Below are 15,735 nucleotides of genomic sequence, written 5' to 3'. Positions count from 1 at the left end.
ACTGTTAATGCTTGCTTGATGCCACCAGTTCCATGTGATCTTCATGTGCTACATCACCAACCACCACAACAGCACCTCTAAAGTATATTTCCTCAACTAGTCTGTGCCTTCCTTATCCACAACCACTGACTACACCTTTCAGCTGTTTCTGATAACTTCTTCACAGCTGTCCTTGATGCCCAACTGCACAAGCAGGGATGTGGCAGACTTGACTACAAATCCCCTAACACCTATCTTCACCGGGCTCACATGTGCCTGCCACCCACGTTCCCTCACCTCAGCCGCTAAGTCTGCATACTTCAGCTTCTTCTATTGCATCCTCAAATTGGATTAATAACTCTTTGAAATAAAGTATCTGTGTACTTTCAGTTTACAGCACCATGTCTGGCCTCAGTGTAGTGAATTCAGTGCATTCTTGGACCTACAGTTTTTACCCATGTCCACCAGCAATTTCCAATCTCATGCTTCACCTCATCTACCAATATTTATAGCCTGTGCACATGTTCCCCCTTATACACAAACATATCCTCTTTATTACTACAACCACTCTGAAATCAATTAATCTCTAGGTGTTTGCTGACCAATAAACCTACTAATACCCTAAGCCCTTGATTGTCTCCATGTGTACTGACACTGCTGCAAACTAACCCTACTAAACTAAACCAAATTAAACTAAGCTGATAGAATATGCTTCAGCATGCCAACCCCTGTACATAATCTACAACTAAGGTCTTCCCCTACCCACTGTTAAAGATTTGGAAGGACTTCGTAAATTACTCCCAGCAAAAACTTAATACGACTTGACTCCATCACCCACAACTCTTGCCAAGTGACCTTCCACTTTTCTCTATATTCTCCCAAATAAGTCATTGGCCTTGTTTTGCCTTTGATGCTGCTGTTGCGCACTGTGCTGCCTCTCCCTGCTTGCGAATAAAACTAGACATCATTCACCTTCTCTCTGGTGATGTGGCCTTACCAAAGGCTTTCCAATAATCACCTGACCCAAGGCCTGCTCTTCCACAGGCGCAGTGGTAATTAATACACTGATTTATTAACAGTAAATTTAAGCAGCTCAAGCATGGAATGCAATTTGTAATGAGCTGCTCTATTAACAAAGCCAATCCACAGTGGTTTCTTTATTGTAGTGCATTATGTAAAGTAATAGGTCTCTGGGTTTAGACAGAGAGAGAGATATATCCTCACTGGCTTAGTCATGTAGTAACATGGCCCAGCATCACAGCATTGGTTTAAAAGCAGTGGTGTGCCATCACACACAAATGCTGTACATGTTATTTAACATATATGTTAGCTATAAACCTATTCATACAAATATCAGAACCAAGTAATTTTTAAGTTATTTTATGCACAATGTACAAATTATGTAAAATGCATGGTGGTGCCTCAGGTATCAGTAGTGTCACTGTCAATCGGCTCCTGGGTCCTGGGGTTGTGGGTTCAAGCCCTGCTCTGGGTGACTTGACTGTCTATGAATTGGATAAGCGCTAACCGAAAATGAATGAATAAATTAGTGGTCATTGGTTATCAGGCACTTTTGAATCTACACCTATGGTCCATTTTGTGAATATTGGGTCATTTGCACCCCTCTGTGTCATTTTACACTACCAATATAGGTATCAGAAACACACTTCTTTAAAAAAATATATATTTTCAGTGGTTTGTTTTTTGATTAACCAATGTGAACATTTTTAAAATTTAAAAGGACATATGCTACCGCTTTTCCACAAGTTAACACAGTTGTCAGGAATTTTAATCAAATGTCTGTGAATGATTTGTTCAAAACACCACAAGGAACAATCATCACTGCACGGTTCTTCCCTGTCAAACTTGCCCTTTCAGAACTAGCTTCAGCTATTCCTTTAAATGAGAATGAACAACAGCTCAGTTCAGTGTGAGAGCCCACTGGCCTCATTTATAAAAGGTATTTTGTGCATATGCATGAGAATTGCAAGTAAACATGCAAATAATAAAAATAAATGTATTATTATTATTATTATTATAAGAAATTAAATTCCATAATAAATAGACAGTAATTCGTTATGGGCTGGTAATAGCTGCAGATTTTTGCGAACAATGAAGACTGTTTAATGACATTTAAACCTCTTTACTGCTGCAGCCATGTCACTCAACTAACTTGCAGTTCTCATGCGAAGCGCATGTTTAAGGTTATTTGCATTGACCATTTATAGGTAAATGTGGGCGTTACAGCGGCAGAACATGAGGCTGGTTCATATGTGCATGTTTTGAAAAAGGTTGTGATTTATGAAGAGAAAACAGCATCGAGGTGTGTGTATGCACAGTTTTATAAATCTGAATCTTTTTGGGCGCACTCACACTTTTAATCCACACAGCGTTTTATAAATGAGGCCCCAGGAGTGTGGAGCAAGCAGCAGAAGCCCTGTATTTCAGACATTTTTTGCTTGATTATTAGTCAGGACTCTTATTTGTCCATGCTCAATGTGTTTGTTTGGTCCATTTGGTCTTTTCTCTGTAATGTAAATGTGGGTCCAGCTGCATGATTGGAGATCATTGGCTTGTGGGTAATAAGCTCCAGATTCATAATATATCCCCTGTGAGGAACCTCCAGATGATGCAAAGTTTCTATACCGGCCTAAACCAGTATTTTTTAAGAAGCCTAAATCCAAGCCAAGAACCAGTTTCTCATTAAACGTACCCCAGGATCTGAACAATGAGTGCTGTCTCTGCTGGATGAATCCTCAGGGTCAGGTGTATAGAGCTCATCTTCCACATTCTATCTGACGGCTACACATCCACGATTTGATCTAGCATCATTCATATGCCTTGTACTCATTTACTTAATGACGTCTAATTTCTGTGCACTAAATATGCTAGCTGCAAGATCTGCACACCATGTGTGGAGCAGAATTCCTGCTCTATTGCCCTCAACCACACCACGGTTCTGGAGTGAGCAGTGATTTCATTTTGATCAAAGTCACAGCACTGTGGTCCTAAGCTGCATGGTTTATTATGGCTTCTACCCTGGATTTAATTGTTAAAAAGGATGGATGGCCACGGAGTAAATATTATTGCTAACGTGATTTCGGCGTATAATTCTTTCCGTACCATCAAGAAAGGGAGAGTGAGATACTGTCATTAGGTTAATTGTCTCCAGAGGACGCTTGCCGTGATTCATTGACAACATTCGGGGGGGGGGGGGGAGGCTGGTGGACTATAATGGTATGAAGTTAGCATGGTAACAACCTGTGGTTTTCTTTTTTTTTTTTTTTTTTCCTTCTTCAACCAAGACCATACAAAAGCTTAGGCCTAAACCCTAGAGGCTGACATGGCCCCACAAACACAGGTTCCCAATGCATTTCAGTGAGTATGCTAAAATACACTCATCATTCAGATGTTGAAAATGTAAAAAAACTATTTTGCACACTGAGGCAGAGGTACATCAAAAAGTAGAAACATGGGTGAACTGTGACCCAATAAAAATGTGGATGGGCATTTCAAACTCTACAAATTCCACTCCTGCTTCAGCTGAATACAGCTTTCCAAGACAGACGAGGTCTGTATGTATGTTCATCTGCTTTGTTTAGTGTGTTAGCACTCTCATGCCCAGGCTTGGATTTGCTTCACTTTGGTATCGTGTACACTTGTGTGACTTTGCATCTTTTCTGTTTGGTTATAGGGTTGTAAGGCTCCAGAGCACAGATTCCCTTAACATGGAGTGGACCAAGTGAATTTTAATTGCACCAGAGTGGCTCATATAGCAAATTTATAACAAACAGGGGTAGGCTGCAGACCACCTATGCTGTGTTTGGACATCCAATCCCTAAAAGTTGTGACAGTCCACCAGCACAGCCAGAAAATTGTGGGTGGTGGAGCAATGTTATGTGAATGATTGGGGAAGTCATTCAAGACCAGTTAGAGCATATTTTAACACGTTTTATCATATTTACCACTGTGTTCAATATTAAACAATGGTCCACTATTACAAGTGACAGTATTTTTCTTATTGAGATGATACTCCTACAAAGTTTTCTTTTGATTAACCATCTAAAGTCAAACACAACCTATTATAATATTAAAATCGCTGTATATTTTCTCCCTGTGAACTTGAATTTAACTAAATTTTGAGACACAATTCACTTATATTGCAGCATCAATCAAAGTGCTGCATGAAATAAAATTGATGTAACATTTGATGCTATTATTTAAAAAACAGGACGTTACTCACAAAACTTGTAATAAGAAGTGTGTATATTTTGGACATGCATGAATGACTCCCTCCCCAACTCTGAAATATGAGTGACACCTGTGTGACAAGTGCTTTGAAAACAAAGTCTGGCACAGCTAAACTCGCCTGGTCTTGAACTCTAACTGGTGTTGTGTGGTTTCCCTGCTCAAGTTGGGTATTGAATTATAGTATTATTTTATACCTAACATGGTATAAACCAGTGGTTTCCCAAACTTTTTCTGCCATGCCCCGCTTTTGTAGATAAGAATATTTTCATTATCATATTTTCTTGTTTTCCCTTTGGAAGATGTGGCTTGTGCCTAGCTCATTTGTTTTGCCACGCCCCCCTTCAATAACTCCCCTCTTTGGGAACCACTGTTAGCCTAGTTTTGCCAGACTGCCATTACCCATGTAGCCATTGTCACGGAGGTGTTTCTGGTAATTATTAAAATCAGGAAAGCCCAAAATACATCCCCTTGACATTGGAAGGTCTGGAGAAGCTTCTGTGCTTCTTATCAATGTCGTTGTTTACATGTGGTGTGGTGTTTATTATGTGATTGTGTTGTACAGAAAATATGGAGGGCAGGACCAATAAATGCAGAAATGAAAAAAGATGCACAAAGGAGTTTATTATATATAACACCGGCATAAGTGTCTTTCTTGTTCCTTTTATTTAAAAATAAATACTAGATTATCTACCACTAAATAATAAATAATAATAAATTATTTTAAGGATTAAAATTACTTATTTATTCAATGGAAATGGTTAATGTAAAACATTTGAAATTTAATGTTGCTGTGTGCAGCTATACAAAGTTTTATTAAGACACAAACTAGTGAAATAAGACAAATTCAGCAATCCTCTCTCTGTGAGATATAATACATGTTTAAATGTTGCAGAGTTCCAAGCCGTCCTGAGCTTGTGAACTAGCCAACGCTAAGCCGAGGCTCTGGCTAACGTGCATGGTGTTGCGCCAAACACAGCCCCAGAAACACACACACACACACGTTCCTGTCTTATTTCCTATTATTCAGCCATGGTTCATGCTGAAGAACCTACTGTTCTTTGCTACCAGCTGGGAACTAATTTTTGTGGTTCGCAAACCAGTTTATGTCACCTAACAAATCCAAATTTAGTTAATGAACAGGAATGTGAAATATGGCTGAACTAATAACAGACGGTGTAGTAGCACCACCTAAAGTCATCTCTGTGAAATATGGCTGAGCTAACAGTTCCTACTGACGCATGCATGTTTCAGCATTGGGAGTCAGTCAATCAGTCAGCGAAAATGCCTCTTCTAGGACTGCCTACTGGTCCGGCAAAATTTACATCAAATTCGAAAAGCATTTAGGTATACTAAAATAAGCACTTTACCCACACGTAAAGTAAACAGTACACAATTAACTAATGCTTTGACTAATTCAAAAGCTTTTTACAGTTTAGGTAAATAAATAACTAAAGTTTGAAAAGGGAATCATGCTGAAGCTATGCATTGCTGCTAGAATTGTCTCTAAACTGACCTTCTAACTGTCTTAAATTAGTTCTTAAATACAATATTTTTCTTTACTTAAGTATTAAATTTGTGGTATATACACTTTTTAAAATAGTAACTATACCATCACTAATTACAGCTGACCTTTAAGCAGCATACGCGATCTTTTAGCAGCTCCAGAGAATTAGTGTAGTGTGCTGCAATAAGAGAGGCTATCCCACAGCGGTGATGACAGGTTAGGTCAGCACTCTGACTCTGCAGGGTCGCTTACTCTATCTACCACAGACATGTTAGCATATGGAAGAGGTGGCCTTCCCAGAATGCCAGAGAGGAAAGAACGTGAGTGCTTTTTTTTTTTTTATGAGAGCTGTTAAGGCCTTAACATAGCACAATCACAACTTGTCTACACTATCATAAAATATGATGGTTGGCTTTGAACTAGTAATAATCCGATCCTGTATTTTTGTGCATTCCAATCACATTATGAAGTAAATCTTGTCCCTAGATTGTTCTGCTGGTTTAATTCTTGGTGCAGATCAATATGACCTGTATAAACGTTTGTATACACCTCAGCACAAAAAGGGTTGGGGTCAACGGGAGGAAACATTAATGGAGCATATGCATGAAAACAACAGGCATTAAACAAATCAGCCTCACTTCTAACAGTGCAATATTTATATAAACGAATAGTGTTGAGTCAGGGTGAGCTTGGCCTGGTGTCACATGTCCCCTGTAGTTGTTCCGTTGTGAAAATATAACGTCATTCAATTGGTCTTTTTTTTTTTTTAGAAAATACCAGATTGGTATTATATATTGCGGAAATATTAAAGATATATGTCAGTCAAAATGCTGCTATGCACATATAAAACAGTGTAAGGCAACCCACTAACAAACCACTGCCGTATCCCTGTCACTACAGCGCTGAGAATGATCCACCACCGAATGATACCTGCTCAGTGATGCTCTGATGGGGGTCCTGACCATTAAAGTATAAGGGGAACTGGGGGCTAACAAAGATTAGCAAAGATATAACCATAAAACTACAAAGTGCATCTGTATGGAAAATGGAGCTGAAAAAAAAATAAACTAGGAGTGTAGAAACAATAATGAAGTTATTTAATATATACACAGGCAGAAGAGTTCACTGTCGTTAAATGTTGAAGGATAATTATTTGTAGCTACCCTGGGGTAGGGAACAGGGCGGCCATTTTATTTATTTATTTTTTTTTAACACCATATTATTTCTCAGTATATTTTATACAGCTCGTTTAAGTTAAATGTAAACGTTACGAATAAAAAATCACTTGTATTCACGGTAAAAATAAATAAACAAACAATAATAACAAACAGTAATAAAATAAAAAAATATCACAGCCGTTTAATGCCAGGGACCCCGGGCTCTCACCCTGTATCAAAAGAGCGTTTGTGTGGAGAAGGGGCGTGTCCGCGCGTAGAGAGGCGCGTTCTGTCCCCGCCCTTTATGCAAATGAGAGCGTGCGCGTGTCCGTGTCCTGTGAATGAGGCAGGAGTGGTCGTGTGTTTACAGCAGCGGGTCGCTCGGAGCGCCCGCGCGCGCGCGTGTATGTGTGTGTGAGGAAGAGAGAGAGAGAGAGAGAGAGAGAGAGAGAGAACGAGAGACGGAGAGTGTGAGTGTGAGTGTGAGTGTGTGTGGAGGATACGACTGGAGTATGTCGGCGGCGGAACAGTGAAGAAGGACCGGCTCCGTGCTCCGGGAACCGCCGGCGCTGAGAGATATGGGAGGCCACATCACCCGCAACGCCTTGTACGGTGAGAATACACCGCGGTTTACGTTTTACCGGCTGCACGGGCACCGACTAGTCTGTAGTTTATTTACAGTATTATCTGAGACACACTGTACGTCCTACAGGGCAACACCATTGTACCGATGTCTGTGCAGGTCTTAATGAAGGGAGCTCGTCCTGGTGTGAATGAAGTGTATGTTCTCTGTGTGTAGCTATGTATTATCTGAGTCTGTGTAAAAATAATTTTTTGGGATAACGTTTACAGAGAGCAACCATCTGCATATTGCTGAACATAATGTTATTCTTAATAAATATAATGTGTGTGTATATATGTGTGTGTATGTTTATTTATTTATTTTTTTAATTACTGCAACCCCAACACTAAAATAAAAAAAATCCATAAATCTACCCTCAGAAGTATTGACATATTTGCCCCTAAAAAAAACATAATACACAGGTCACTCAGTTGAAATGTTCACTCACAATGACATCAGAACGTGTTCCCCACTTCTTTCTGGGTGAAAAATAGAGCAAAATGTGTGTGAGGGAGTGTGTGGGGGGATTTTGTTGGGGATTCCCTCCTCAGCTCTGGTTCAGGGCAGTTTTAATAGCCCTGCTTTTCCACCCTGTTTTCTGTGTACCAGAAAAGAACAGCTGGCTTGAATGAGAGCCCCACAGAGTCAATAAATCAATTGTACTGTCCTGCACAGCCCTTTAAATCAGGCTTCCACAGAGATGGAAAATTAGATAAAACAGAACAAGTATGTGCACCGTTGACCAAATTCGGACCCACGCTGTCCAGTTGGTATCTCGAGTGTAGGGATGTGTGGTAAGGACACGGCTAAAAAGTCTCCATTTTATTCACTTTACATTAGTTGTAACTATATAATGCAATATTATGATTATGTGCAATGCTGAAATAGTTGTCCTGATTTTTTTTTAATCAATGTTTATGTACCAACAGATTTGTACACGAACAACACTGGATGTTGATATCGCAAGATACCACATTCTGTACTGTGCTACACATGTTTTACATTCAGGATTCAAGAGTTATACAGGGGGTCCTCGACTTATGACGTTGATCCGTTCCTACGTCGTAAACCGATTTTCGGTGTAAGTCGGAACATACGTACATACTGTACGTAAATAACATACTGTAAGCACTTATCCTATCTTAACACCTATCCTCCTCGGTCCTGAGCCGCATAACCGCGTATTCTTCCACCGCGCACACCACACACGAAGTTCACGTTACGACGTTTACGACGCAAAACCACTTAAGTCGAAATAAGGCTTTATACAGTAAATGGGAGATGTGTCGTAACCATGAAACATCGTAACCCGGGACTGACGTAACCCGAGGACTTCCTTTATTATCATCTGCATAGTAAACAGGCAGGTACATCCATTCCAGCTAAGAAAAAGATATGTAAATTGGACAAATATGATACTTTTTGAAATTTAAATAGTGGTTGAATAAGACATTTAAATATTTTTGATCAAAAATCCACATTTATTTGTAGAGTGTCATGTGAATAGTGTGTAATTACAGGCTAGAGCAGCATAGTGTGTCGGAGCTCATCACACAGTTGGACAGAAAGATGTCTTTTGTCAGTGGTGGTCATTCACAGTTCTAATTGTCTGTGCATTATAACTGTTCCTGAGTCTAGTGGTTCTTGATATCACACTCCTGTACCGTCTCCCTGATTGTACAAGTGTGCAGAGAAGTGTTCGGGGTGGGAAGGGTCCTTAATGGTGTTGTGTGCTCCTCTGATAACCCTTTGCCATAAATGTCCTCCAGTGATTTAAGGCCTGCTCTTGTGATTTTCTGGCAGTCTTTGCAACCCCCTGGAGAGCATCATGGTCCTGTGCAGAGCCATTCCCAAATCAGACTGAAATGCTGCTGGTGAAAATGCTCTGGATAATACCCCTGTAAACGTTTAAAAGTATTTTTTTTAAGCTGGCACATGTGTGACTAGCATATTGTATGACCAGGTGAGATCCTCACTGATGTGACTGCATAGATGTTTATACATATTCCCTTTCTCCACCTCTGTTCACTTGTGTGTAGTCGTCTGTGTTGCTCCCTTCTACTCCTTGGATCCTCCAGACCTCTGGTGATAAGTCCTACGACTGTGGTATCATCAGCAAAGTTGATGAAGCTGGTGTTGGTCTTGGAGGCAGTTCAGCCTGAAGGGAGTGTAGAGCATGGGACCCAGCACACAGCTTTCTCTGTTTATGGATGTTTGTGCTGGATGTACAGTTGATGATTTATAACAATCTAAGGCCTTCCTGTTTGAAAGTTCAGGACCAAATTGCAGTGGGCATTCAAGAGTCTGGACTTGTGAAGCTTCTTGCTCAGTTTAGATGGTACATGTCTGCAGAGAAACTAGAGTTGAAATATAAGATTTACTGGAAAAATATATTATGTTACATGTTACAAAAATAATTTGATGGTGTGTTAATAACCTCTTTGGTTATGTTGATGATTATGGCTTATAGCCAATGAAAACCTAAAAGTCATTATCTCAGAAAATTAGAATATTATATATTTTAATACAGAAATGTTGTTCTACTGAAAAGTATGTACAGTATATGCACTCAATACTTGGTTAGGGCTCCTTTTGGATGAATTACTGCATTAATGCGGCGTGGCGTGGAGGTGATCAGCCTGAGGCACTCCTGAGGTGTTATGGAAGCCCAAGTTGCTTTGATAGTGGTCTTCAGCTCGTCTGCATTGTTGGGTCTGGTGTCTTCCTCTTGACAATACTCCATACATTCTCTATGGGGTTTAGGTCAGGAGAGTTTGCTGGAAGGCCATGCGCAGTGATACTGTGGTTATTAAACCAGGTATTGGTGCTTTTGGCAGTGTGGACATGTGCCAAGTCCTGCTGGAAAATAAAGTCCACATCTCCATGAAGCTTGTCAGCAGAGGGAAGCAAGGAGGGCTCTAGAATGTCTTGGTAGCTGGCTGCGCTGACTTAGGAAACCTTTGCAGTTGTTTTGTGTGGATTATTCTAATCTGCTGAGATAATGACTTTTGGGTTTTCATTGGCTGTAAGCCGTAATCATCAACATTAAAAGAAATAAACATTTGAAGTAGATCACTCTGTTTGTAATGAATCTATATGGGTTTCAGTGGTTGAACTGAGTTACAGAAATAAATTCAAATTTTGATAATATTCTAATTTATTGAGATGCACCTGTAATTACATAATGTTTCATTGTCATGGTTACAGTGTGCCACTTTGGCATATGCTTATTCTTATATATGCAAAAAAAGATATATGTAAATCGTGTTTTTCCTCTTTAATGTCATTTGTCTAATGTTTAAAATCTATTTTACCAGTTGCACAGTTGCCTTTAGAAGTCTAAGCCAAACCTAACAAGCGGAAAATTTCCTTTTTAATCTTATGATCTGTTTGCGTCCATGTTGATGCATCCCAGGAAAAGAAAAGCTGTGCAGAGGGAGTGCATTGCTTCATGAAATATGGATCATTTTTTAGTTTTAGTTTTGGTGTCTTTTATAAATTCGTCATAGAATTTAATTCCAGACAAAGAAACAATACAGTCAATGTGGTAGTTTTTGACTTTCTGAGTCTCTGCAGCTGACTGGCCTTGGGTTAAACCCCATAGCGACTTATACATAAACCACAATATCATTAATTCTAATTAAGACACTGTGGTGTTTCTAATTAGACAAATACATATTGGTAGGAACAAGCCAGAGATCACAGCTAACCTTAATCACTGATTCCGTTAAGGATCTGGAGCTGAAGTTCTGGTCCTGGTCCAGTACAAACGGGCATCTTCCTCTCTGGCTTTGCCCCAAGGTCAGTAAAGCACAGCGCACAATAGTCCACGCAAGGATGACCTGCTGTCTGATTACAATCTCTTCCTGGTACAGCTTTCTCAGCGAGGAGCTGTTTTTAAGGAAGGTTGACGCTGAAGATTAACAGCAGACACTTGCCGCACTCGGCTTTACGGCCATATAGTGTAAGTTAGAGCGGTAGTATTTTAGCTTTTGTGAGGTGTCAAGCTCAAAAGAAGCAGTGCGATGGCCCGGATATGGTTTTACAGCAGAAGCAGAGCACTGGGTCGAGCGGTTTACAGTGTGCTTACGTGAGCGTTTTGGGTTTTTCAGTGAATTTGGAGTTTTAACGTTGCTAAATTGAGAATGCTGCGTCCTCCCTGTCTCTCTGAATTGAGATATTGAGTTTGCACCGTCAAGAAGAAATGAGGTGTTCATTTGCTGGCTCCTGAGTGAATGCCTCATCCGCCTGTGATCACACTGTTTTAATGGGTTATTGATCACCTTAATGGCATGACACTACATCAGCACTGTTAATGAGGCTAAAGAAGATGACCTCTGTGCTGCCTTTTTAAGTTAAAATGACTGTCTGAGAAAGCTGTCTTTCCCTTCAATCCTACCGTCTCATTATATACTGCAGGGTTTGGACTGGTCCAGATAAACTGTCCAATCGAATTTTGTAACATTTTCCTAATGTCCGTTATGTATCACGATAATAAAGACCTCATCGCTGTGTTAGAACGGAGAGAAGAATTTAAAATGCTGTGTAAAGTGTGAGTCCGTAAGGTTATACACAATGTTTCTGTTTGTTTACAGGTTGATGAAATACACAGTAAGGTGAAAGTGCACTGTGGCATAATTTATCATAGTAATACAAGCATATTGTCAGATTTCCCACCTCTAGCTGTAGGATAATAGCTTTTTGAAAAATGCAGTTCCAGGAGCATTCACACACCTCTCAACCGCGCACAGGAGCCATATGCCTTTATTGTAATGACATCGGGGTGTGACAGGAACATGTGTGTGTGAGTCAGGTGGCATCGATGATCAGTAACCGTGCCCAGCATCTCTCCCCACCCAGAGGTTTATTATGACTCACTCAAACCTTTGTCTAGCAGCACAAAAGCCTGTATGACCACAGCACGTGTGAGGTTTCCTTGGCACAAACAGAATCATCAACCTACAACAATTCAGTTTGCCTTTTTTTTTGGATATCGTAAACAAAGTACTATACAAGAACCCAAAGGTTTACAAGGTACAGTTAATTAAACGTTTAACAGACATTTTAAGATTAATAGGTTTGTCCACTTTGTTTGTAATAAAATAGTATTACCTTAATGTCACAGATTTAAGTTTTGTTTTATGGAAAGAATTAGAATAAATTTTATTGGCCACTGTGATTGCACAGAGGAGTCTGTTCTCTGCATTTAAACCAATCCGTGCAGTGAAACACACATTTACACACACACTAGGGGGCAGTGAGCTGTGGGCAGCCCTAGCCTTGCCGCCAAGGGGGCAGCTGGGGGTTAGGGGTCTTGCTCAAGGGCACTTCAGTCATGACCTGCCGGCTCTGGGGATTGAACCGGCAATTTTCTGGTTCCACACACCCATGGCCAATAAATGTACACACACTCATGACAGAGAATTACCTGACTTTATGTTCTGAGCATGTGGACAAACAATTTATTAAACTAGTTTATTACTATACAGTGAAACTGATCCCGACCACGTGCTACAGCTGTTTTGCAGAAGGCACCTCTGTGATTTGATGTTTGTTATGGTCGCCATCTTGACACTCTCGTTGATAAGACTATAGAGGGCGAGATCCGCACAAACGGTCACCATTCCAACAGCTTCCTCTACTTGGTTCCCCTTTGAAACACATAGAACATCGTCACAGGTCATCCGAGCCAGGTTCCCAGATGTAGCCCGGGTTGCCAGGTTGACATGGAGCAGTTAAACACCTGACAGCTCATATTGCATACTGTGGGCATTATTACATGTCCAGGATGTTTAAATTATGTATGTACCTCTGCTTCTCCTGTGCATTTGATAAATAGCTTCCCAAATGGACCTGTTACCCCTTAGAGTCATCATTCATTACTGTACTCTTCCTGCAGTAATGTGGAAATTACAGTGCGCTTACATAAGTGTGAACTTTATTGCACTGTTTCTTACACAATGATGTATCTACGCCTTGTTTGGATGAGAAATGATCCAGTAACAGTACAGCATTGTGTAATGTAAACAACTATGGTTTTGAAACTGAATTTTAACATTTAGTTTTTCAGTGAGTTTTAAAGGAAGAAATAATTCATGAAATTACAACATTGTTAACATTGGTATCAACGTCAGCTTCCGAGGGTTGAAACCTGTTGCTTGTGTTCTGACTTAAACATCACAGCTGGATTAAGCTGGACACAACTGTCTGTGAGGAGTGTGGTGTGTTCTCCCTGTGTCCGCGTGGGTTTCCTCCGGGTGACTGTCTGTGAGGAGTGTGGTGTGTTCTCCCTGTGTCCGCGTGGGTTTCCTCCGGGTGACTGTCTGTGAGGAGTGTGGTGTGTTCTCCCTGTGTCCGCGTGGGTTTCCTCCGGGTGACTGTCTGTGAGGAGTGTGGTGTGTTCTCCCTGTGTCCGCGTGGATTTCCTCCGGGTGACTTTTTGTGAGGAGTGTGGTGTGTTCTCCCTGTGTCTGTGTGGATTTCCTCCGAGTGACTGTCTGTGAGGAGTGTGGTGTGTTCTCCCTGTGTCTGCGTGGGTTTCCTCCGGGTGACTGTTTGCGAGGAGTGTGGTGTGTTCTCTCTGTGTCCGCGTGGGTTTCCTCCGGGTGACTGTCTGTGAGGAGTGTGGTGTGTTCTCCCTGTGTCTGCGTGGGTGCTCCGGTTTCTTCCCACGCTCCAAAAACACACGTTGGTAGGTGGATTGACGACTCAAAAGTGTCCATAGGTGTGAGTGAATGTGTGTCTTGCCCTGTGAAGGACTGGCGCCCCCTCCAGGGTGTATTCCCATCTTGCGCCTAATGATTCCAGGTAGGCTCTGGACCCACTGCGACCCTGAACTGGATAAGCGCTTACAGATAATGAATGAATGAATGATTGTCCTGTCTATTTTGACATTTATGTTTCATATATTGTCAGTTGAACCGGGGCCCTTCCAGGGTGTGTTCCCGCCTTGCATCCAGTGATTCCAGGTAGGCTCCGGACCCACAGCGAGACTGAACTAGACAAGTGGTTACAGAAAGTGAACGATCTCATTAGCTTGTGTTGGATAGTAGCAATGTGTGTTTAGATTTGTTCGAGTGTGCTACAGTCCTAAACAATGTTTTTGTGTCCGTTAATAGAGGTGTGTCATTTCAGAGAGCATGCCCAAGCCATTCGGTTCTGTGGTGAAAGATCTAGACCAATGCCTCAGAAAACTATATCAGAGAATGCTTTTATGAGAAGTAGGTAAGAATACGCTCTTCTGGGAAATATTTACAGTAATTAATAATTAAATTATTACCTATACTATAGATTGCAATGACTATTTTACAATTACCAGCATCATTTGGATGTAAATAAATCAGTTTTCTCGTAAATGCACTATTGTAAATCCAATAATTCTTGGGGAATTTGTTTATAACCCAATGGCTGATTATAAAGAACATTAGATGAGACGAATTTCTATTGACAAGAGTATTTCAGTCATAAAATGAATATTTAATTTAAATGTTTCCGTACCATGGGACATTTCTTTACAGCGGCGCTCTCTTAGAAATGCTTGGGTTGATCTTCCTGCGCTATGACATTTTAGGGTTTGTATGTTGACAAAAAGCAAAATAGACAGGGTGTGCTCTCGTGCTCGCTACGCTAACCTAGCGCTGACACTGATTTAACCCGACACTGGGTCTATCACTCTGAGATGTCTGTCCCCATAAGGCTGGTGTGTATGTGCGTCTGTGTAGTTGTGTGTTTGTGTGTGTTCCACTAACCATGTGTGTTATGCAGTGCTTTGTTTAGTATCAGGCCCAGGGCGTGTGGAGTAGTCAGTTGGCGGTCTGTACTACGTTTAGTTTGTGTTTGTCTATAACAGTCAATATGATATTCACCATGGCAAGTACTAATCAGATACAAGTTAGCGCATTACCATGGGCCTAGATCACCCTCGCTCGCAACTTCACACTGACTTTTTTATTTATTTATATTGTTTTATATGCCATTACTAAGATTTCTCCAGCAACTATCATTAACCACCTTTGGAAACATGTGCATTTGTCACATAACAGGATTATCTTGTACATGGTTTAACAGGAAAGCACCATATGCCCCATTTAGTCATTGTTCAGTGAGCAGCCATTCATGCAGATTTTCTCATATTTGGCTTTTTGATAACTCAAACACAATTAACCAAATATAGGGGGGGGGGGGTTAGTTCCTGGAAAAACAGAACCAACTTAATGCTTTGG

The 15,735-nt window shown here is 40.7% G+C and overlaps 1 protein-coding gene across 2 annotated transcripts in view; it reads left to right on the top strand.

The window, feature by feature from the left end:
• The first annotated feature begins 7,327 nt into the window (after positions 1-7,327).
• The window catches only part of neurl1aa (neuralized E3 ubiquitin protein ligase 1Aa), a 54,266-nt gene continuing 45,858 nt past the window's right edge, over positions 7,328-15,735 (top strand). For both annotated transcript variants that reach the window (XR_010800516.1, XM_066662275.1), the window contains exon 1: positions 7,328-7,503. Coding sequence is in view for 1 of the 2 variants with exons in the window: in XM_066662275.1 (XP_066518372.1) it covers positions 7,470-7,503 (34 nt within the window). In the remaining variant the exon portion in view is untranslated. The remainder of the gene's footprint in view (positions 7,504-15,735) is intronic.

Source organism: Hoplias malabaricus, chromosome 2, assembly GCF_029633855.1.
Source record: "Hoplias malabaricus isolate fHopMal1 chromosome 2, fHopMal1.hap1, whole genome shotgun sequence".
NCBI classification, from domain to species: domain Eukaryota; kingdom Metazoa; phylum Chordata; class Actinopteri; order Characiformes; family Erythrinidae; genus Hoplias; species Hoplias malabaricus.
The sequence above is the reverse complement of the archived record's forward strand: the minus strand, read 5'-3'. Positions and strand labels throughout refer to the sequence as shown.